General features: G+C 32.1%; 1 protein-coding gene across 3 annotated transcripts in view; it reads right to left on the bottom strand.

Moving 5' to 3' along the window:
- Window positions 1-26,030, bottom strand: part of LOC118187403 (sodium/potassium-transporting ATPase subunit beta-1-like) — a 121,245-nt gene that overhangs the window by 82,167 nt on the left and 13,048 nt on the right. The window contains exon 1 of one of the 3 annotated variants that reach the window (XM_085816665.1): window positions 3,781-3,977. The exons of 1 other annotated variant lie outside the window; for it this stretch is intronic. In XM_085816665.1, the coding sequence (XP_085672791.1) occupies window positions 3,781-3,860 (80 nt within the window). In that variant the 5' untranslated portion in view covers window positions 3,861-3,977. Of the gene's footprint in view, window positions 1-3,780; window positions 3,978-26,030 lie in introns of those variants that run through there. One more of the 3 variants, XM_035357617.2, reaches the window with a different exon arrangement.

Here is a 26,030-nt window from a genome sequence, read left to right as displayed (position 1 = left end):
AATGGAACAGCCTAAACCAGAAGCTATACATTAAGTAAATACAATTAATTTAGAGGAATGACACAGCCGATTTTGATTATATAAATAGCTTCTGGTACCTCTTTTAATGATGCTGCCAGTTTTATAAGTTGCACTAACACCCATATCAACATTCGATCTACTCGATACATAAGCGAAGAAAGAAAACTTCAAGGTTAAGCCTTCTCAAATTTGTTTGTTCTGCAGCTTTTTTATGTCACTAAGAAATTTCCTCAACCGTCAAAGAAATGGGTAAAAAATGAACGAAGAAATGTCCAGTATCCGTTTACCGGTACCAATTTGAAAAAGGAGGGTGTTTTTATCTACCTTCCACCTTTTTTGGAGACATATAACATTCGGTTGCATGTTAAAACGTTTAATGTGCACAGATATATACTAATAATTCACAAACAAAAATAATTAAGGACTATTAAAATTATGAACGAAAGATTTGTAAGCTGCGAAAATAAATAATAAAAGTTAAAATAATATCCTAATTATTAAACTTTCTGCTTCCCTTTTTCGGTAGATAAAATCTAGTTTTTCTTTCTTAGTTATTAAAGATATTTATGACTGCAGCAAAAGTCCAAGAATCCGGCATGTTTGGATTTTAGCGAAGCCGGATTACCAGATTAAAATTGTAGAATGCCACAAAAGTACTTTTTTCGCATTAATGAATGGATGTAATGATGAAAAAAAAACTTACCCATAGTAATCCCGCAAATGTATTTTTGACGAGTCAAACTTATTAGTGAATAAATTTATTAGTAATTTAATTGTTTTGCTTTAATCATTACAGCCAGCGCATGAAGTCTTTTTAAATAAATCTATTTACAAGCTTTATAGATTCCAGAAAATCACCATTTAACATAAAATGCTGAGGAAAATGTACATAAGCTTATAAAATGTAAAAAATATATAAATGACACTGCAGATTTCATTGCATAGTTTTAAACATTGAATTGATCCTTAAACTATCTTTTTATACGGAAACTTAAAAAAGGAAAACAAAATTAATAAAACTCTAAATCTACCTTTTTAAGGAAAAACGAAATTGCATTTATAAAAGGGTTGGAGACGTAAAATAAAATCAGTATTGGAGAAATATGTAATAATATACGGAAGGAAAAAGATAATGTGTACGGAAGGTTATGCGGAAAAGAAAATAATATCCTTAATGAAAAAAAAATGTATTATGGCATCACATCCTTGAAACCTGAGGGAAAGTGCGTGATGCACAAAGAAAAACGAAAACTTCCCTTGTTGCTTAAAGTCATAACACAACATAAACTAAAAAAAAATCTATAAAATTACCCAATTAGCAAATTTTATCATTCTTGTTTTAAGAGAAAGCAAAACGAGGTAGTTTTTAGAAGCTGTGAAAATTTCAAAACGTTATTATTGATACTGTTACGATTTTTATATTGATTTAGCTATTTTTAAATAGAATTAATTAAAATTGTTTTATATCCCCGTGCAATGCAGCACGAGACTTAGTTGAAGAGAAAGCTACGCCGAAAAATTAAAAATACAGGAGCACACGCATTTAATAAATAGATATCTCGTAATTGTACACTTTTGCTTTTTGGGAAAAATATTGAGAAAATACGAGAATTTTCTCGTGCATTTAAAAAGCTTATAAAGAACTGGAGGAAAACATATCAGCTCAGTTGTTTTGTGAGTTTGTTTAGAAACTGTTGTTTAGTGTGGCGAACTGGCGGTGAAAATCAGATTAGATTTCTCTCACATTAGCAGATTAGCTCTTTGAATTAAGTTCTGTTTAACGTTTGAGTAGTTTAAAAGATAACTACTGTGAGATATTGCAATATTGTACGAATATCTGAGGAAATTTAAGCCTTTTGTTTTATTTCTTGGGATAATAATAAATTTTATTCACTTTTCATCGGAATTGTGCTTTCAATTTATTACGAACACGTACGCACGCAACAATACATTTCTGTATGTTGAAATATTAAAATAATTAAACCTGAATTGGTGAGAAAATCGAACGATTTTCGAATATTGTTCGAAATCCGTATTTGACGTTAAAAATTCTATAATTAAAAGATTCAAATTTTTTTTTGTTCCTTAAGCAAAGATATGTGGGGATAATCAACAAAAAATTTTTTCAATAAATTAAAAAGACGTAAACTGAAGTTTTAGTAAAATCGCTTTAAAATGTATTTTTCATTACCCGAACAACATATGAATTTTACAGCACTGAACTTCGCTGGGAAATGAAACATTACATTACCATATTCTACATTTTATAACAGAGCTATCAGATACTATTAAGCCAACAGAAAGGATATATTAAACTTTTTCTTGAGAAAATAAGGTAACTGAATTCGGTTGAAATAAACATAAGGTATTTAAACGGTAGCATTGCAGAGAAATTATAGAAATGGGAAAAATTTACAACAGAAAAATATCAAGTACAGGAAGCTGTTATGCACAGTTATTTGGCTCATATGTTTAAAGTTTTATTACTTCTTCGAGAAAACGTAGGACCAACAGACAGCTATAAAAATATGAGATTAATTTACACTAATCTCAGAGAGAATTAATTCACATTTTTGTGGGAGTTAGAACATGAGAAAGGCATATTTGGTGGCAGAATTTTGCCAACACATTTTAATTCCTCTGAAACAAATCTCGAGCTATGCTCACTTAAATATATTTTTACTCTTTTCACTTTAATGTTTAATTTATTATATTTTGAATTTACATCTCTTTTAATTTTCATCTGAAGCAAAGACCTCACGGGGTGGTGGCAGAAAATTCACGAGTTTATGACAACTATGCGAATTTTCTAACATAGTGTAGTTTCGATTATTCAGGTTACTGCAGGGGAAGCAGGTCACCGATAATTGGAAAACACGGATAATCCAAACCATCAGTTTTTACGCATATTGTATGTGCTTATTTCCTTAAAAAAAGAGCTATTTTACTTTGGTTTTGAAAACATTAAATATTTGACAAATTTCACTTTACCTCAAACATATCTACAGATTCTGTTGAATTCTAAGAGAAACAAAATTACAAAAATAAGCAAACCGTTACTTTTTAAAAATGAATCAAAATGTATAATTTTAAGGTTGCCACCCAAGTGAGATAGTGATTAGTGACCCTGTCGTACCGAAAGGCCCGGTTTCGAATCCCGGAGAATGTACGGATGTTTGTAAATTTGTAGTGTCTGGCATGAGGACACTAAAAATATGAGGCGAACCTAAAGTTCTCTCTCGAGATTGGTGAAAAAGGAAGAGAGGCGGGAGACACTTGGACCCGTCCCCCGGAGTGCTTTCCTTCAAAATTGGGGCGGAAATGAAGTCCTGTATGGTGCTCAAGACTTTTGCCAACGACAGGAGCAATCGTTCTCTTTGCCACGATGAATTTATTGGGCTTGGTCTGATATCAGACAAGAAAGATTAGTCCAAAAACAACAATAACAATTTTAAGGTTAGTAAAAATGCAGATATATGAAAATTATGGATTAGGAGCTTTTATTAATTTTCTTTCAGTTTAATGTTTAAGGTATGTTTTTCTCGTTATTTCTAAGCATTTTCTCAGTCGGCCCTTATCTATCAGATTCGCATTGTTCACATCAAACTTTATGCAGATTTACGTATATTGCTTCACATCAAGCTAAAATGCACTTTCTGGAATTCTTTTGGAAAGGAGAAATTTTCGGTTATATGCATTTTTACGTAAGTCATCAATCAAAGGTTACCAAATCATATAATAAGCATTGTTAATACTTACCTTGGAATTCGAATATTATTGTTTTCCTTCATAATAGATGTTCCAGTCCTCGTACTATTATTATCTGAAGTTCCTCGCATATCACTTATCAGCTTATTTGTATTCAATAGAAAAAAAGCCGATAATGCATCAAGTAAAGAGGAATACAAATAAATGCATCATTCCACTGTTCCGACTATTCTTCCGGTGACAGTGCTGTTCCATTCAAGATGGAAATGAATCACTCTCACATTAAAAAAGTGTATTTGTACTCATATGACATAGCTTATTATCAGAGAAATTTACATTAACATGATGAAATTTGCTTGTTATGCTATTTTCTAAATAAAAAATTTGTTCTACGCATCTGTAACATCTTTGTACTTACTGCACTGAAATCCACATGACTAGAAATAGTTTTCATAAGCCTAAAAAATATGTGCTCAGTCATCGTCTCTAGCTACGAGATTTCTGCTTTTTATTTTATTTTTATTTTTAATCTTACGAAATTATTAAAATATCCGTATACAAGCGAGTTGTTTGGTGTTTAAAATTCAAAAGAGGTATTTTTGTTTTCAGGAAAGTTTATCAGGTACTTTCTCCCTCGTATCTACATGCCTTCGTGGTGTAACGTAGCACACTCGGCACGTATTCGAAACATCCATGTTCGAGTTTCCGCTAGCGCAATGCTCATGTTTCGTGTTTTCTGCTTCAAAAAATCCTAAAGGCTCTACACAGTTTCGCCGGAACTAAAAGGTGGTGGATGATGATTCCTCACCGTCAGAACTTGGCGTTTGGGTCCCCTAATTTCCAGTCGCCCTTTAAAAGGGGAGAGTATATAAGGCATTTTCTTCTTCTTTCTGCATGATTTCGTGGTGTAAAGGTAGCAGACTCAGCGCGTATTCGAGAGTTCCAGATTCGAGTCGTGTCGACAGCATTGCTCATTTTTAAAGTCCTAATGAATCTACAAGTCTGCATTTTATAGCTAAACAAATAACCTAAAATGCAACTTAGATTTTTCAAAATCGTACCAAAGACTAAGGATTAACTGTAGAGATAACTAAAACACGAGTTAGGTTCTCGGACTTCTAATCGAGCGAATTTTCTAACTTACCTGCCAACAAATCTCTCGCTCTTTAATATACAAAAACCTAACTTATGCTTTCCCAAATATATATTATTTTACAGTTTCTTATTCTTAGTCTGTAGAAATTTTATGGATGATTTTAAAGTACTGAGAGTCGCACGTATCGCCTTCAAACTCGCTGATAATTGCCAGAACATATCCTGAGGCTACTGCTACTGAAATGGGATCAATTGAAGCGAAAATATAAACTAAACTATACCATTAGTTGTTAACGCAACTTAACTCTGAAAGTTTTAATGGACATACCTACACCGAAAATTGCTGAAAAACAAAATAACTCGAGGTATGAAAAATAAAAAATCATTTATATTCTGTTTGCTGCATTTTAAAGCATTCGATTACTTCTACAATTGTGCAATTTTTGTGCGCCTTCATGATCCAATTACTTAGCGAATTCGCTCTTCGAGCAGTCTTTGTGCGTCCCTAACTGAAGGTCCAAGTGTCCTTCCCTTCGCTGCTAAATCATGGCAGTCACACAAAAGCTTAATTCTAAAGACTAGCAGCTTCGAGAAGAATTTAACATGGGCGTAAGAACGCTCTATCTAAGACGTTTTCAATCCTGTCTTTCAAATTGTAACTTTACAATTCTATACAATACGCACACATTAAATTTAAACCCCTGACGCCCATTTTTTATAGTTGGCCGTGTGCATTTCCCTTTCTGAAATTTCTAAGAATTTTCTCAACGTCATAAAATACACTCATGTCCATAAATTAAGGATAATTCAAAACCAGGCAAAGGAAGAGTTAGAAGCAAACCAAATTTGACTTATTTGTAAAGCTTATTTACTAAAAAAAGGTAAAGAGCAAAAAAAGATGCTATATGTTTGATATTATTAAAAAAATTAACGATTTTTTCTCCCTGGAGCAAATTACAAAAAAAATCTATTTACAAAAAAAAAAAAAAAATATTACATGGTTGATATGATTGTTAATACATTGTATGTCTCCCAGACGATGCAATACAGTCCGTACAACGCCTAGGCCTGCTGAGTACCAAATTATCGATATGATCTTGGGGGATATTACCCCACTCAAAAAGCAATGCTCTCCGAAGTTCCGGTAGACATGTAGGAGGAGGTTGACGGGCTACAACTCGTCGGCCAAGCATATCCCACACGTGCTCTACTGGATTCAAGTCCAATGAGAATGCTGGCCAGCCCATACGGGTGATATCCTCCGATTGAGGGCATTCGCTTTCGATGTTTGCACGGTGAGGACAATGCATGCTCTCTACTCCAGGCTAAACGCAGGCGACATTGAGTTGCAGTAAGTGGAACGCATCTGACAGGTCTACTAGCATATTGACCAATCTGCCCTAAGCGTCTGTAGATGGTCTGCCTTGAAATTGTCATACCAGTGGCTGAAGAGAGCTGACGAGACAGGTCTGAGGCTGTGCTCCGCCTGTTTCTTTTGGCAGTAACTGCCAAATACCGGTCCTCATTCGGCGTTGTAACTCTGGGGTGACCTGTGCTGTAACGTCTACTTACATTACGATCATCTTGGAATCGTTGCCAAAGCCTGGAGATGACACTCTGGGCAATTCCAAGTTCGTCTGATACTTCCAGTTGGGTACGCCCACATTCCAGACGGCCGATATTCTACCATGTAAAAAATCATCCAAATGCGTCCTTTGTGTCATAAGTATTCGGTTATTGCACTGAAATGCTTATAAAGCACCTGCGAACAATTTTACTTCTTTGCCTGTATTCCTTATATATCACTCTCTTACACTCTCGTCATTGTGACGTACCATCGGTGTCATCTGGTTACTTCCTGAAATTTGCATATGATTCTTGAAGATGTATGTAGTGATTTTACAGGTGATATATTTATTGTAGAGTTCGATTTCTGCGTAACTTCGAATTATCCTTAATTTATGGACATGAGTGTATTTAAAACTGACAATCCCAAAAAATTCTGACAAACAAATGAATTCACCAGTTGAGGTCTAAACTGACTTCTAGTCACCAGTAAAAAAACAGCAGGGCGTGTACTAAGCGCTCTAGAAGTTTGAAATAAAATTCGAAACTGCCACTCTGAGGACAGAGGTTTTTACTTCCTCGTTTTAAGTTGTTTTCTCTCAAGCGATATATAGGCGGGCTGCGGATAAAATACATGCCACTTTTTTTCGAGCTCTGAGGAACTTTTACTTCCACCGAAAAAGGAGCTGTCGGGAAAGCCTGTATATAAAGAAACTTGTTCGTGAATTTTCTCTGCTACATAGAAATGCCTGAATTAAGTCAGTTGTAGTTAGTTATCCTGCGTCTTTTGTTTAGAAATATTTTAATACCTCAATTTTGTTGAAGATATTCGACATCAGAAATTCAGCTTTCAAGAACTATGACCTCCACAGAATTGCCAACAAATTGTAAGTTAAAAAGAAAATTTGTTTTCTAGAACTGTAGTATAAATCGTTATTACAGCAAAAGAAAGCAAATTTTTATACATAGTTTAAATGTAGTACAATAAATACAGAAAATATTTACCATTTTCTTTTCTGTGATTCGCTATATTGTGGATATTACCGAAATTTCTGCTGTTTAACGTTCTTTTCGTATGATTGTCGAAGAAAAAAAAAATAAATGTCAGTAAATTTTCCCGTCTTTCCGTAAGTAACTTATTCAAAATCGAAAACGTAATAAATCTCTTCTTTATCACTCTTTGATCAAAGAAAATGACCACAAGCTGAGATGAATTAAGTTGTGGAGTTTAATCCAAAAATCCTCGTAGAGATCTGTGCTCGAAGTGTAAAGTCAACTTGAAAGCATAAGGAAAAGTACAAATGGCTTACTTTCGCCGAATAATGATCTATTAACGCTTTGAGCTAGGCGTCAATCTCAGGGAACCGGCAGTGAACTTTCCGTTTGGCCGGCGTCGCTCGCCAGGAACCGACAGTTTGAAAGTTAAAAATGAAATGTAGTAGTTTCAGTGAAATTTATTTAAAAAATATATATTTAAATTTATTAATAAATTCTTTATCATTTGTTAGTTTCTGAGCAGCTGTAGGCACTCATAAATGCCACGATATTTGGCTAATTACCTTTTAGATCAAACCATTCATTTTGGTTAGTAGTTTCGTTAGCATATATGCCACAACTGTCAGTGTCAAGTTCCATTACCTGGTCTAATAAATTATCGTTTTCTAACGATTAAAACTATAGTACTTGGTGATGTCGACGTTTGGATGGTAAAAATAATTCACTCGATATATCATTATCTTCTTTTCTTCCAAGCATTTTTGATATTATAGGCAATAAATACTTTCAAAAACAAATCAAAATTTTCTATTCTTAAATAATCTATACACTTCCATAGCGTAACTCTAGGAGGTCACCTGCTTCCGTTTTGTATACGCGTGCAGTGCCTGCATCGTTATCCCAGTTCAAAAGACAAATACTAAAACAATAACAAGAAAAAAGCAGATGAAACAAATTAAAAAGATGAAGGTGAAACCATAATAAAATAAGGTGAAATAATGTAGTCCTTTGTTCAAGCTCCCCCAATACTCAGTCGCTGAAGCACAGCAATTACCGACGCTGCGTTCAACGTGTTAATGGCTGCCTGGATAAGACCGCTGAACATTGGTAGTTCGACCAGAGTATGATGGTGTGGTGTGGTGTGGTGTATTTAATTATGGCAAAGCACACTAGGGCTATCTGCCTAAGAGGAGGGATGCCTTTCGTGGAGGACTTTCTAAGGGAAACTGGCTCGTATACACGTTACAGATGGAAAACCACGAAAACACCCATGCAGCCGACCAGAGTATGAATCCTTTCAAACAGGAGTATAATGGTTGTTATGAGGTTTTTTCCATATCAGGCCTTAAGTCGAGAAGATAGCTCTCGTATGCATTTCCATATTCAGGCAAATAAACCGACAAGTTTTATTAGTTTATAAACCGCCGAGTTTATAATACCCGGTGATCAAAAGTCAGTATAAATTTGAAAACTTAATAAATCACGGAATAATGTAGATAGAGAGGTAAAAATTGACACACATACTTAGAATGACGTGGGATTTTATTAGAACCAAAAAAAAGTTTAAAAAATGTATGATTTTATGCAGGATGGCGCTCCACCCCATATTGCTAGACACGTGAATGATCTCTTGCGCGCGTCGTTTGGTGATGATCGTGTGCTCAGCCGCCACTTTCGCCATGGTTGGCCTCCCAGGTCCCCAGACCTCAGTCCGTGCTATTATTGGCTTTGGGGTTACCTGAAGTCGCAAGTGTATCGTGATCGACCGACATCTCTAGGAATTCTGAAAGACAACATCCGACGCCAATGCCTCACCATAACTCCGGACATGCTTTACAGTGCTGTTCACAACATTATTCCTCGACTACAGCTATTGTTGAAGAATGATGGTGAATATATTGAGCATTTCCTGTAAAGAACATCATCTTTGCTTTGTATTAATTTATGCTAATTATTGCTTTTCTGAGCAGATTATTGCTTTTCTAATACAACCCCATGTTATTCTAAGTATGTGTGTCAATTTTTACCTCTCTATCTACAATATTCCGTGATTTATTAAGTTTTCAAATTTATACTGACTTTTTGATCACCCTGTATATTCTCTAAGAATAATTTTGCAGAAAAGCTTCAGTTAGTAATTTAAAGAACTAGTTATTAATAGCAGAAAACTATGAATAAATCAAAACATTTTTTTTAATTTATTGACCAATTTGGCAGCAGTTAACTATTTTTATAATAGCTACACTATTCTACAAAAAATACCTTAATTTTTTTTCATAAATTAGAATTTTATTCTATGGAACTTTTTATTGATGAGCATTATTTTTAATAAATTCCTTTTATTTCATTTATGGTGCTCTGGAAATTACAGTAAAGTAAAACAATTACGAACTATAATAAGGATTAATTCAGAAGTCAAACAACAAAAATCAGCGTTATATATTCAAAATTTTCACAGGACTAGTTTTGATGGTTTTACCGAACCACCATCCTCAGCTGCAAAACTGCAAATACCTCAGCTCATTTGCCGTTTTGCAGCTGAGGATGGTGGTTCGATAAAAGCATCGAAACTAGGCATGTGAAAATTTTGAAAATATAACGCTGATTTTTGTTGTTTGGCTTCTGAATTAGTGTTTGTTCGGCGTGTTATTGTGTCTTTATTATAATAAGGATGCAGACTGTGAACATTTACTTTCCAGTCACACACTCTTTGAACTTCTCATGACTTAACAAAGATTATTATTTTCAATGCTCTGTAAAAGTCAGGGAACGCTATCTCTCCCCCCCCTCCGAAAAAAAAAGGAAATAGAGAGGGAAATAAATAAAAGTAAAAATTTTTTAAAATGCTAATTTGCATCCAGCGGAAATTTTAAATGAATAAAACAGCGATAAATATCTAAATGTGATATCATAGTTTTTAAATAAATGCTCAGAGGAAATTTAGACAGGGAAATAAGAGAAAACTCCTCTTGTTTCATCAGTGTTTCCACGTTGGGTTTAAATCGAATATAATTATGTGTTAACGCAATTAATAAATGAATCCTCAAAAACTGAAACTTTCAATTCGGCATACAAGAAATAAAGTGTAAAGAATTATTGGTTTGCTGTGCAACAGCAACGACGTGAAAAATTCTAGAATACCATTTTTTTTTTTTTTCTAAATAAGCTACTTCTGAACTCAAGAAAGCCGAGGTTCCAATGGATTCAGACGTAATTTTTTATATTCATTTGGAAATTACAGCAGTAGATGCCATGGCTTTGAGGCAGTCTTTTCTCTCAAAACCAAAAGTGCTATTGTTTGTTCCCAGCATGAAATTTCAAAATTTTGCGATCAGATAAAAAAATTGGTTGAAAGTTGACAAAGATTACTTGACTAAGTTGGATTTCGAGGAAGACTTATGTTGGATTTAATTAATGTCCCTTTCGAAAACTTATACATATAATACGGCGTTTGGTCACATTATTAGAAACTGTAAGAATATCTCATTTTGTGCACACTCTGCACATACTCATGGAAAACATATAAAAAATTGGTAATGTACAAACTTTCTTGCAACAATTGTATTCTCTTGAATCAATATAAAAGCACAAAATGTATCACTAATTATGTTGCTAATTCAAGACAGTGTTCCGTTCATCAGCTGGGATCACAATTTCAGTTAATTAATTTATATTAATTAATATAACTTTGAAATTGGCTAATAATTTTACTTGAATAAAAAATGTCGATAATGTTGACTTGATTTTGTTAATATGGAACATATTATTGAAGATTTTATTTATTCTGTATTTATTTGCTAATGTGGTTTCTACTTTTACAGTAAAAATTTATTAACTAATTAACATGTACTTTCTTAGATAATAGGTTCGGGTTTATAAATGATATAATATTTGTTTTAATAAATACTGTTTTATTTTGAGTTTAATACTATAGTTGTTCACTGCTCAATTACTGTCGACAAAATTTAATGTATATAATGAAAATTCGATGCTGTTTAAAGTGCACAGAATTTTAATGGCGTTCAAAATTCTTATTATTAAAAATTAAATGTTTACAGTGACTGTGACTTGGATTTATAGTGAGCTAGTGCTAAATAATATTCCCATTGTGTTACAAATTATATGAACTTATCATGGACTTTTTAGATATTTAAATGGACTTTCAAGATTCATATTGAGTCAAATATAAACCCTTAATATGTTATTCCATAGTTCGCTTTGATTCGGAGTAAGTTTTTCAGTATAGGCTAAATATCAGATTTTGAAAGAACTAATGGGGCTATATTTTATATTAGCCCAGTTTTTCTTTTGTGCTGGCCATTGTTTTTATTGATTAATATTATTTTGAATTAATTATACCTGTAAATTTTATAAAGGCCGAAGACTGCAGAACATAAAATAGAACTGAGAAAAATGTATTATATACAGTTTTAAAAATTAAATCTTAAGAATATCTATGTACTAAATTCTTAGAATGTCGTAACAATTCCACTGTAAATACATAATCTCTGATTAAATAATAAATGCCATAACTGCTGGACCTAATTCTGGCTGGATCCAGCGGATTGTAAATAACTCCATTTGATAAGCATAACAGCTGAAAGGTTTCGTGATTAGCTCATCTTGATTAATTGCTTTGTCACATGATATAAACCAGCCAATCACCAAGGATTTCCATGTAAAGGGCAAACTTCACATTTTAAGCCGAAATAAACTAGTTCTCCTCTACAAATGATGGCTGATGATGGGGAGTTCAATGCTGTTAGCTAACTGGTTGTTGAAAACTAGCAACTTCTAATTTTGTTTTTTCGAAAGGAAGAAAATTTGCGCCGTTTAGTAGAAAAATTGTTTGAAACAGTTTTTTATCCGAAACAATTGGAAGTGTGATAATAGCCTAAGAGAGAGATACAAGAGATTCCGAATAACATGCGAGCGTTCAGCGTATCACTAGACAACGAGTACTATGCAAATTAAACGAATTGCTTTGAATATCTATTTTTTGTTTTCTAAATTCGTTCCAAAAATTAATAAAAAGCATTTCGGATTTAAAAGCTAATAATGGCTAATTTCCTATTTATTGGCATCTATTTCATAAACGCAAAAAATTACATATCTCCTAAGAATAATCAGTATTATAAAAAAGAGAAAATTACTATTAGCAGTTTATCTTTATTTTTAAGCAGCTAAAAGTGGTAAAATAGGTACATCTTTTTAAATTAATTAAATCAGTATTCAAAGTTCTCGAGAAAGAGAGAACAATAGAGAATACACTCACTTTTGTCTTATCTTTGTTCTTGACCCTTTGCATGGATTTGGAATTATACGCTTTTAATGCAGCACACATATTAAGACATCCCTCTCTTTAAGGTTACCTACCTAAAGAGAAGGATGTTTTCGTAGAGGAATTTCTAAGGGAAATAAGCTTCTATTCACGTTACTCTTTGGAGAAAATCTCTGTGTTCCTTCTCGCTTCATGGTGCACGTGCTGACATTACTCTCATATTTCCATAAGAGGCAATGTGAAACAGAAGCTTAATTATAAATCAAGTGTACTGCAGATTGAAAAATTTATTTTAATTGGTAATTTAACGATGTTCATATAGGCGGATTAATCACAGTCAATTTACGTGTTATTGTGAATGAAAACAAGGTCCAAGTCCCGTTATATCATGTGTTATAACTGCTGTTAGCTCACACTTTTTTTTTCCGTTTTGTGTTCCTCACAGATAATTTTACGCTATTATGCCCATCTAATGGAACACATTATTTTGGGAATGGTAGTTGATTTATCATTATTTTTTTTAATATTGAAATGATTTGTGATAGTAATTTTTTCCGCCGTTCTACAATAAACAGGTTTTATCTTATAAGGTACTTCTCCCGCCTTTCTAGTGTGCCTTCGTGGTGTAGTGGTTCTGCACGCTCTGTCGGTATTCCCGGCGAAGGCGTTTGCTCATTTTTCATTTTACCTGCTTCCAAAAAAATAACCTAATGTCTCTACAATCTTTTTAATTCGAGTAATTCAAAGCACGATTAATCCGTTCCCGGGTAGTCAGGAGTTCATTGCATTTACTAAACTATATACAAAGACATTTTGGCTAAATGCTACTATTATCTTGCTTTTCCAAAATGTAATCCTAAATATTAGCTAAAGAAAATGCGCTGCGTTCTCTGCAAACACGCAAACAATATAAATTGCCCTCCTGTGTATAAAGAAGTCGTCACTTCTGTTACGAATGCATATACATCATTCAAAAAGAATGTGAAAACGAAGTACAGATGTTGAAAAACAGCATGTCTTCCTCGAAGAATGAAATGCGCTGTTTTATTTCAATTCCCTGTAAGAAAAAGAGCATTGTCACAGTTTAGTAGCCTATGGTGTTTAGTTTTCTGCAAAACACCTGTGCTCGCAGCTGCGGTTAAAGTGAAATATAGTAATATGAAACAGAGCAGGGGGGAGGCAAAAAGGATTGTATGTTACTTGAACTAAGTTTTACTTTCTATAAGTTTTATTTTAAATGTGCTCGTTGAATGCTAAAATTAATTTGCAATAACGTTAACGTATAAGAAAACGTTGTCAATTTAAACAATTACGTAGTAATGAGAATTTATATAATATTGTATTTTATCTTATGTTGGCAACTTTTATGGTGAAAATGAACTTTTTACTTGTCCTTAGCAACTAACAATCCGCAGAAGTTAATCTAATGCTTGATGAATTATGCATTGTAGTTTGTAATTGCGGCTTTGTGAGTACAGTGATTAACTACGCTGGCTGTTGTATCGTTAGACCCGATCCCGAATGATTTGGGGAGCATATATTCAAGTGCAAGACTACATGCGTTCAAAATTTGCTACCTTTAGATGGCATGACCTTTCCCCAGAACTGCGAACTCACATAGTGGCTCATAGATTCTTTAATATCAGATGTTATTCATGTAAATTAGCTTTTTGTGGGTTTCTAAAATGTACATAGTTACTCAAAGATAATGCTCAATAGGAAAGTTTTATAATCGGATTAGAAATTAATAGGAAAAGATAATAAAATTCTGTATTTGAAGGTCTCTGTAATAAAAAAAAAATGTTAAAACTTGTTGCTTAGTAAATTGCTTGTGAATAGATTTTGATTAAAAATTACTTCTATTCTTTTCCATCCATCCTTAACCCTGAGAACACCTCATGAATTCTCTAGAAATATTTATTTACATATCGGACATGATCTTATATGCTAGATGTAGTAGAGATAAGTAAAGCTTCTCTGTCTAACATATTTGAATCAGTAAATATGCTAAACTTTAATTTTCAGAGACTACTAACAATTATTGTTTTCCTATATAAATAACATAAGCCTATTTAAGAAAATAAAAAAATTAAAATTATGGATCGGAAAATATAAGATGGTTATTTTGAAACACATTCTTGTGAAATAAAATACTGTATGTGAATCCATTGTCATCCAATAAAAATTGCAATTTATCTGCTAATTAATTTATCTTTCATCGAGCATCTTAGTTCGCAGTGTACCTATATTTTGTATACACTTGTATATTAATATTAGTGTACCTATACTTTGAATTTACGTGTTTTAGGAATCATCAGAAAAGAGTGTAAAAGTACTTGAGTGTATTGTATATGTACTGTCAAAAGTAAAAAATTCAACTTTATTCAACAATATTTATTTTCAGTCTGAAACTTGAAGTTTCTACCTGCAAGACTTTTTTGTTGGTCACACTTTGTAATTCAAACATATTGACAGCTAAATAAAAATTTTTCAGGCAAATATCTATTTCAAATAATTCTAATATGTATACTAATTAATAAGTTACTTGAAATTAAACTAAAAATAAACAAATTAGGAACAATTTTCAAGTGGGATAAAACTTGAGAATAAATAATGATAACCTATTCTTTTTCTCTTATATACTGAATTCTTTTTCAACACATAAATAAAAATACATATGCATGGTAAATAATTATAAACATCATTATTGTTTTCTGCAGCCCGACACTTGGTGGCGTTTTGATTTTGATAAATTTTGTAACCTTAGAGAGTAATTACTGGGAACTATCTTCATCACGGACTGTAGACGCTCATTCTCATTTTTATTAATTCTTCTTTTCTTATTAATTTACAACTGTCAAAAAACTCTCTTCACATAAAATGTATTCTCAAACAAAGCGCTTATTCTTAATTGAGCGTTTTTAAGTTTTGACAAGTACAAATGAAAGTTAATGAAATCATGAGTTTTCATCAGTTTATCTTCAATCAGTAATCAGTCATCAAATCTTTGAATAAGAATGATATCATGATATAAATTAATTAGTACCTTTTCAGATTTTCTGATGCTTTATTTACTTTCATTTTTATGGCAATGAAAATAATGTAAACTTGGGCTTAAAAAAAAACTTTTTAACACCACACTTGCAACAAATGCACAAATAAAATGTATTCACTAGCCCATAAAATTGCTTCAGCTGCCGCCAACTGGAAACCACTGGTTTAAGCGACCCTTCATATAAAAAGATTGGACAGGGTTTCTCAACCTCTTTATGGGAAGATTAATTAAAATGTTTAAATGGGATTATCGAGACGTAGATTGCTATAACAAGCTCAAATATCCAATAATTTTAATAAAAAAAATAATGGATTCTTAATGTGAAATAAAGAGGGTTGTTCAAACAAATACTATAAATATTATATCTTTCAAATGCCAAAAATAGTTTGACAAAATATGATTAAACACACCAACGCGAATTGTTTGCGTAGACCATATTTGCGGGAGCAGGAAAAGTTCGTTTAAAGCTCGATATTTTCATCAAGTGTTACAATAAAATATCTCTCTTCTATGCTGTTGAGTTATACTGTTAGTACGAGATTTATATGCACAGGTTTTAAAGTTGACCAAAGTAAAAGAATGCAGAAATAATGTACGCATAAGCGCGTGATAGATCAGTAGCAATTGAGAAAGATTATGCCACAGAGCACTTTTAATCTTCTTTTATAAATTAGGTTTCACTTCAAAAATAAATGCGTCCAGAAGAAAAATCTGTGCTGCTTAAAAGCTAAACCTTATTTATGATAATACCAATGGATAACCTTGTTCCATTGGGTTTAGGTAGATAATAAATTAGTTTATACTTGATCCGAATTAAGTCTTTTTAAGGTTTTAAATTATATTCATTCTTAATGAAACCCATCTATGGAATGTTTCAGCTCTAATTGTTATTATTGCTTGGTATATCTGTAAGGTGTCGTTTATGTTGAGTAATACAACTTCAAATTCATGCTTAAAAAAAGACTTGATTTTTTAACATGTTTTTCATTATTTTGAAATCTTACTTGAGCTATAATTTAAGTAACATTAAAAATGAGCTTTTTATATCCAGTTACTAATATCACTTAAATGCTGTATTACATTATACTTACTTAATTTTATCTAAACTACCTTTAGGTATATTAGATAAATTACTTAATTTTATCTAATATACCTTTAGGTATATTAGATAAAATTTAACTTCAAACCGAGCTTGATTTTACAGAAAGGCTCTTTGAAATTCTGGAAAACATGAGGCTTCCTTTTCAGTGAGCAAAAACAGGTAGATTTCCCTAAACATTTATAAGATAGTGATTGCTTTCTTTATTTTTTAAAATAGAAAGAGTATTTGCATAATAACGCAATTAGCGCCGAGATGCATAAAACTCTGTTTCGTTCCATTTTATAATATGTTTCTTTCTTGTTGAAACAAAACACTACGCTAGGTCGTTAAACGTAGAAAACTTAACCGCCCAATATATAATGAGCAAATATAAAAACATCACCAAAGGCGTAAGAGGCAGGCGCTTTAACACGTTTTATTATTGTTTTTTACTTTACTATAAGATATTTTCTTTCTGCATGGCTTCGTGGAGTAACGGTAGCCCACTTGGCTCGTATTCTAGAAGTCTAGGCTCGAGTCCCCGGCGGCGTAATGGCAAACTGCACATTGAGTTGGTCAATGTTAAAGAATTTCGCTTACTGCGCATGCTGAATGGTGTAACGTTGGCGTGGGAGGAAATACTGGCGACTAAGGTCATAAGCAACCCTACACAAGCCTGTTTGTCATATTGTATTTACTGTTTACAATTCAAATACTCCGGAAATTTGTGTGTACTTATTGCGTGTGCTCCTGTTTCATTTTGTTTTGGTTTATTTTATTTATAAACATTACATTTAATATCAGTTATTTGACTTTAATTCAGTAATTTAAACTGAATTTATTCCTTAATTTATTAAAGCATATAGAAATGGAACCTATGATAAATACTCAATTGCTTTTTTTTTCCTCAGAATTATAAACAATAGGCATTCAACTAATATATCTTGTAATGTTTCCTGTTTTGTAATACTTCTTAAACTAAAATTTGCATAGTGTACAATCGGTAGTTGCACTCTATGTAATGAAGCAACTTACAACCTAACAAGTTTTAAAACACCGAACTGTTTACGCCCAGATAACACAATATCAACCATATACCGTATTTATCTTCTTTTAAAATTGCCCCAAAGTTGTAATTGCACCAAATTATATTCTGGGCATGCGCAGTAAGCGAAATTTCCCTAACATTGATCAACTCAATGTGCGGTTTGCCATTACGCGTCCCGGCGAGAGAATTGCTCATTTTTCATGTACTTCTGTTTCAAAATAACCTAAAATAACTCACGTTCAAATCGCATTCAAACGAACTGGCTTCTTGGAAGTTTTCGTGTTTTTTTTTTTCACGTGTAGGGTGAACATGAGCCAATTCCTTTAAAAAGATATCAGTGAAGATATATCTTTCTTTAGATAACTAATATTCGTGAGCTTTGCCACAATCTAAAATAATACAATCCAACTGAATCTATAGACATTATCGAATGCTAGCCGAAGATGCGCTAAAACATTATAGGCAATGCGAAATAACATTTCTATAGGAAACTGTTGATACTTGATAGCGTCTTTTTAATACTGTCAATATCAATGGGAGATCTCTGCCTACCAGGATTAAAGCTAGCTCCTGTAATTAAAAATCATTCAATTTCAATTATCGAGATGTATATGATTATTCAAATTTCAAAGAGCTTTCTGTTATTTCATTCTTTTTAAAGTTGAAACTAAGCGTTATTTAAGGAAGAGGCAAACATGGGATTCATGTTTTTGTCTTGCATAAAACCCCTTACTTGTCTTTTCTCAAGGTTAGTAATGTTTCGTAATAATTTAAGAAAATGCTGACCTGTGACAGTGATAGTTCTAAAGCAGAGTCATACAATCAGGCTTCTATAGTATATAAAAATTCCTCTAATATAAATAAATGCAATTAAAACATTTAAATAATCAAATTCTTTTAGAAAAGTTTCGTAATTTTGTACATTTCAACGCTAATTAGATCATCAAACCCAGTGCATTCACTAAAAAACAAACATTTTAGATATTTCTGGTAGTCTGATCACGATCGTATAATTAAAAAATCTGATGTGTACACCACATGACTACCTTGTACGAAATATTAAATTATGCGCATTTTTCTTGCATTTCGTTTAAACTTATTGGATGGAATTAAATCTACTTCGCCGACAGCGCATAAACCACAATAGAATAAATGCAATCTTTAAAATTCACTCTATTTGTTTACCATAGCAAGAGTCTGGCGCTAGGTTCACATAACAGTATTATATTTCGTTCATATTATAATTCAGAATGCACAAAATTTATATCATTTAAAGAATTATCTAATCGTTCCCACATATTCTATTCAAATTCTATAATAAAGCTAGAAGGATGTATAAAAGAAATTAAGCAAACAAAACAAAAAAGAAACAGTTTTTCACAGACGATTGAGTATTTCTCATTGAATTAATTCAGTTCACACTTCGTGAGAAGACAAAAATACATAAAAACTCAAAATATCTATATTAAAAATTACGAAGTAAATCTTAAACACTTATTTCCTCGAAAAAATTCCAGAAAAGATTAAGCATGATTTAATTGGCAGTAATAAATGAAGGCATTATCTTTGTTGTTGCGAAGCTAAGTTTCTCCAGATTGGCAACAAATCCACTGGTCTGCTGTTTCAAATGTAAGCAATCGATGGCCGCCATAAAAAAAAAAAGTCTCAGCGCCACTTAAACAGCTTTAAAATTGTTGATAATTCTGAAAACATTGCATACAGATTTACTAAAGGCATAAAAACCTTAACCGGAAGATAAAAAAACATAATTCAATCATTTTTAAAGCAAAAAATGTACAATTTACAAACATATAAGAGTAAAGAACCTGAGTTCACTGAGCCGTGTAACAGAGTGGATATATATATAAATATATTTATATACGTTTGGTGCGGCCGATTGCAACCAAAATACGAGGTGCACATCTACATGTTATAGCAGTCCTATATACAAAATTTCAGCGTTCTGAGGCTACTCGTTTTTGAGTTATGCAAGATATGTACGTACATATGTTCATACAGACGCCACTAAAAATTTTCTTCAGAATTCATTTTAAAGCAGTTTTATAATTTTTTTGGAAAAAAAGAGTCTTTTATTCTGTCCTTACGTACACATATCACACAAAAACATCGTTAAATTTCATTCGATAGCGGTCAAAATGGATATTTTCATTGAAATATGCTGCCTGAAACTTTTCGCGATTACAATACTTCCTGTTTACTTCGTAGAAGGAAGTAAAAAGCAATATTAATATTAAGTGCCGCTAAGCCTAATAATGTTTTTGTAATTGATTAATTAATTACTAGATGAGAGTAAAAACTGGAAAAACTTAATTTTGAAAATTACTTACTGAAATTTTTATACTGCTTTTCTTGTAATTTGGAATAATAAAATATGTTTTATTTTGAGAATGAACGATTTTTTATTTCAAGAATTAGCAACAGCTGCTTTTAGCTTTCACAAGAAAAATACTTTAAAAAATATGTAACATTTGACTGAACTCCAAATATTTTCTTAATTTAAATATAAGAGAATAAGTAAAAAAATATATATAAATTTTTCTCAGCATACGGTATCAGATTAAAAAGTGTTACTTAAAATAGCTCTTAAAATTTATCTTTCAATTCAGAACAATAAATAATTCCTTTTGAAAATATACGAATTAATTTTAATATAAGTGAGTCTTCTATTTCTACATGTCATTTATAACAATCTAACATTTTTTTTCTGCTCAACAATAGGTTGATTATTACTTTAACAACAGATTTATTTTATTGTTTTGTTGGTTTTATACTTTCTCCAGAGAGCCTTCTGTCTTGTCGTGAAATTCCTAAAAAGATTTAACCGTGAATTTCGTAATTCCTTTTTAATATTCCAGAATTTTTTTATATGAAGATTTGAAAAAAGAAATAAAGAAGAGCTTTCTCTCATTCTTAAATAATGGATTTTCCACCAGTATGCAATTAGAAACAATTTACGGGGAACGAAATTTCGAGATATTGTGTGAGCATTTCACAATAAGAATTACTCAGCCATAAACATAGTCTATCATTCTGTGCCTTACTTAGCTACATGCAGAAGATTACGAAAGACTTCGAACAAGGAAAATAAAAACGCTAGTCATCTTACTCACGGAAGTTTTATAAAAACGGCGTAAAGTAAACAAAAATTCTCGAAGTTCCCTATTTTCATCTCTTATTCATAAGTTGATAAAGAAATTGATAACTAGGAAATTTTAAGTTTCACTCCATTGTTTATTGATGTGTGCGCAAGGAAATATTTCTTCCATGCTTGCCATCTTAAAGAAAATAACATGTGTCATCTTCGATTTTCATGTTCGCCAATAATAATATATTTCATTTCTGTAAATTTTCCAATATTATTACTTTACTTAAATAAATAAAATATAATGTGAGACTAATTTAACCACGTGGTTAGTAAATGTTTATTAAATGTTGAAATTAAAATATATATAAATAAAATTTTTATTAAGAACTAAAATTAAAAGTTAATCTGGAAACAGAGAAAATGGTCTAAGCTGTACAATTCCACAGAGCAATAAATTCTGGAAAAATATTTTAGCAAACAATCTTCAATTATTAAAAATCATTTAAAGAACTCCTAAGAAATGAAATCAATGAACAAACTGATTATTAAATTCCATATGTATTTCAACTTTCTCAGTTTTCCCTTTAATTCGTACTCCGCCATTTTGCTTTTACTTGACACATTCGATAGCTAATTTGCTATACCGTTATTATTAAAAGGATATTTTTTTTCTTCCGATGAGGCAAGAATTTGAAACTTTATTTATTTGTTTTTATTGGTAACCATTAACAATCACATGGTTAATTTTACTTTTTGTTCTTTTGAAGTTGAAGTGAAATGTAAAGCCAAACTACACTAGTGTTTAAAATTTTAATTTAGAGGTTTCATATTTGGTCAATTATTTTCCAGATCTAATGGTTGTAGGATGCAATTATTCATTTCACAAAATTCAAGTTAGTATTAATATGTGACGAGATAGACGGAATACACGTTTTTTCAACTGGCGTACAGTTCTTCGAAGGCGTATGGTTGTTGTTGGGAATAGCCTAACCCATCGGTCTTTTAAGCCATTTCATCGCTGAAATCTTTATCCATAGTAACCTGAAAACGCTAACCGATATTATATGAGAAGGAAAAAAGGGTCCACATGAACAGCTAAGCCTTATGTAGGAATCTATCCAACACCGATTCGGAAATCGTGAGTCCTTGATTTAGACTAGCCTTGATCCATATCCTTGATTTAGACTAGCAATTAGCCTCAAAGCAGTCGTTCTGCATCTTGTTACTATCAATCAAGCAACAAAATATCTTCTTCGTTTGTTTTTACCAGAGTGGCAAATGGCATTATAGATTAAGATTCTGGTCTTCTGTAAGCAGAAAATGCGTATGCTTGGTTCGAATTTGCAAATGCTTGGTGCCTGTGTTTTCTTTTCCGTCAGTCTGAGTTCTAGTGCATCATCCATTTAATATATGTTTTTAACTGATAGCAGTTGATTTGTGCAATACCGGAGTACATAGGTCCTACAACCTTAACTCCACAGAAGACTTGATACTTTCGATTATGTCGCTAAATAGTTCGAAAGTTAATCGCCAAATAGTTCACGTGAATATTTTCTTACAGTTGCTCTGCGAGAAAATCAACACCAGTTAACGACACAAGCTGTTAAATCAAGACGTATAAGAAGGTATGAGAATTAAGAAAGCACGTAGCGAAATGAATACAAAACAATATAAGATCACAACTGTAAACAAAGTGAAACTCAAATATAGTACACCAAAATAACCATAAATCCTAAATAAAAAAATGAGTTTGAAAATGCGAAAAATTATTCACTTGTGGAATTTCTATTGAAAAATTCATAGAATATATTAAAGCAGTACTAAGCAAGCAACTTATCTATTGGTTCCTTTGCGTTACGAATTTTTTCTAAGGTTTTTATCAAGTCAAATATAGAAAGTTCCGGAAATATGGCCATAACTTCCTCATTGATTTTAAAACGTTATTAAATGCGCATAACACACTTTTTAAACAAGCTTTCTTCTTTCTTAGTGTAAGATCACTGTTCCTAGGGTTTCTCAATTCCCTATTCTGCGGCATCATATTTTGGGCAGCATTCGGAGGTTTTTCTGCTAATTTCAAATTTCCGCTAGGTTGAAAGGGCTTATTAATTTTTTCTGGGTCTTACCCAGGATGGTTGGATATTTTTAATATCCACATGGTACACCACGAACTTCCACGAATCCTGCACGGGAAACATCTGATATTTCAAAATTTTTTTTGAGGTTAATGAATTTTTCGGACTTTATACGTAATTTGCAGCGTGAGACTGACTTAAACGGTAACAAGTTAGTTTGAGAATTCCTTTAGATTCGCATTCCGAGCTTTTTAGGAGGCAGTAAATATTTAATATACCTAGAAGCTAATTTGCATTGGCAGGGTGAATGCAAATTAGCTTCTAGGTATAAACGTTTACAGTTGTGGCACTAGGCCACATCGCCCTTAAGTTTTTTAATTTCTACGGACATTTTAAAGCATAATAAATTAGTAATATCATAAAAGTGCTTTCTAAGCGAGATGTATTACCTCTATTTGTAGCGAAGAAAACAGATAGTAAAAAATTCATATTAGACTATATACCCATATATTCTTTCTCACATTCTCGAAGATACCCCCAGTGCATCAAACGCATATTGTACAATTTAATCAGTTTTCCCCGATTCCTTTCTGTACAGAATTTCATTCAAGCTTAGTTTCAGTTTTCGGGACATACAGTCGAGGTGCAGATTAAAATTTTCTCTACTTTCACTTCGAATACTAATGATTATTTTGTAGTAGTAGTAGTATGTGTGTATATATAATTTAAGAAAGGAGAACAAACTAAAAAAGACCTGTGCGGTCAAGAATTTTGCGCATTGAGCTGCAAAATTAGAAAACAAGGTAAAAAAGAAATTCTTCATGCTATTGCTTTAAAGCTCCCGTGAATAATTTTTAACACTAAGTTAAAATTAATTGCAATTAAAAGTTTAAATACATAAAAAAAAGAAATTATTACAAGAAAACTGACAAATAAAAAGTGAATGTAAAACTTGGAAGTTAAAAATTTCAAATTGGAAGTTAAAAAACATTGATTAAAGTTTTAACAATCCTAAAACATTTTAACATAAACACAAAAGTTACTTAAGACATAAGCAAAAATACTAAGAAGCGGTAAATGGTAAATTAGCCTAATTCGAATCTCATTACGGGCTCTTCAGGGAAAATGCCCAATGATCTTCGAATCCAGCTAATTCCATATCGCGTTTCGTCAAAACAGAAGAATTCAGACTGAACGAAATAACCTTTTGACTAGTTAACCGACAAAATAACCTATTAAAACTTAAGTCTCAATTTCTCTGCTTCATTTCCCGACGCGTCCGCTGGTTAAAAGTAAATGAGAAACACATTAATGGTGTAAGAAGAAACTATACAAACTAGCCTGGTTAGGCAAATGTACAAAATAAAATAAATAGCGAATTGCTATTATACTTCAATATTTATTTTTACAAGTTGCACTCATTCTCACCTGCAAATAGCTGCTTCATCAGTGAAGTTTTATTTATATAAACAGGTTTAAAAATCTATGTCCATGATTAGGAAACTATACTATTTACAACTATTATTTATAATTGTTGATAACTAGTTCTAGAGATCAATTAGGAAAATCAATGAAATGTCAAATAGTCTTATAAAGCATGTGCTTACGTTTTAACTTTTCTACTTGAAAATAAATAAACTAATAACTTCAAAGCATTCAACAGATCACACGTTACGCATAGCTATTGCTTTCTTCTCTTTACATGCTTGGAATCAAATATCGGATTTCGAGCATGTTATTCAAAGAAGTGGAAAATCTGCAGGAAAAGAAAATATAAATTTAATCACAAACTAATCTAAAACAAATTATAACTGTAATTATTTTGTATATTTAACTTTGAAAGAATTTCTTTTTTTTTTTTTTTTTTTTGTAACTATTTAATTTTTTTAAAGCCAAAATCGGAAAAAAGTAGCAATAGAAAATTATTGACAAATTTACTAATCTTCAGAGTTTCAAAACTAATAAATTAATATGTTCGAAACTTAAGACAATTTAAAGCAGGTGTGGTGTGGTGTGGTGTATTTAATTATGGCAAAGCACACGAGGGCTATCTGCCTAAGGGGAGGGATGCCTTTCGTGGAGGACTTTCTAAGGGAAACTGGCTCGTATACACGTTACACATGGGGAAAACCACGAAAACGCCCATCCAGCCAGCCCGTTCGCGGGATTCGAACCTCGGACCGAACTACCAGTTTTCAGCGACTTTACCGCTCGGCCGCTGGTGGGCCACCAATTTAAAGCAGGACGTTATTGTTAGAAAATAATACTGTGAGTCTCCAATGTTGTCTTCTTATCTAACTAACCAACTCAGACTTTACAGATAAGCTATAAATAACCCGTTTTCAAAATAAAAATCATTTTAGCAACCAATTATCTGACTTCACCTTTACTTTGTGATATCGTTCCGTGTAGAACTTGAATGAACAAATGAGTTATTATCTTTGCAGAATTTAAAAGTACTAAATAAATCACAAAAAAAAAATTTAAATAAAAATGAAATACTATTGGTGACCAAGATGCAAAGAGAATTAGAACTTAAATTTCTATTGTTCCAAGTAACACTACAATATCTATTTGATAAACTGTACACGTAAAATGCAAATAAATCCAGCTCTTTGGGTAGCCAGCACTAAAAGTGTTAATCTGCTAGTTAACTCTCGCAATATCTAGCCAAATTAAATCAAATCTCAGCTATTTAAACGGTCGGAAATTCTGTTATAGAAATCTTCTCATACTTAAATTTGTTATTTCACTCGAAGATGGAGAAAGCTACTACACAAGTGTTCAAAAAGGATTGTAAAACCAAATTGCTCTGGAACAGCTGGTCATAGACACATGATTTCGGTTTAAAAAATGAATCAAATAACTGAAACTTTTGAACTATCTTAGTTGCTTTAGTCATGTGGCAACTTTTGTCAAAAATAAACAAATTAAAATTTGTATATAGGTTTGTACAAAGGAAACTCTACTTATTATTTTCCACATCCTGCTAAGCACT

The sequence above is a fragment of the Stegodyphus dumicola genome, chromosome 5, assembly GCF_044657685.1.
Source record: "Stegodyphus dumicola isolate Sdum_Otavi_A_Nest chromosome 5, ASM4465768v1".
NCBI lineage: Eukaryota > Metazoa > Arthropoda > Arachnida > Araneae > Eresidae > Stegodyphus > Stegodyphus dumicola.
This window is presented reverse-complemented; position numbering and strand designations above follow the sequence as displayed.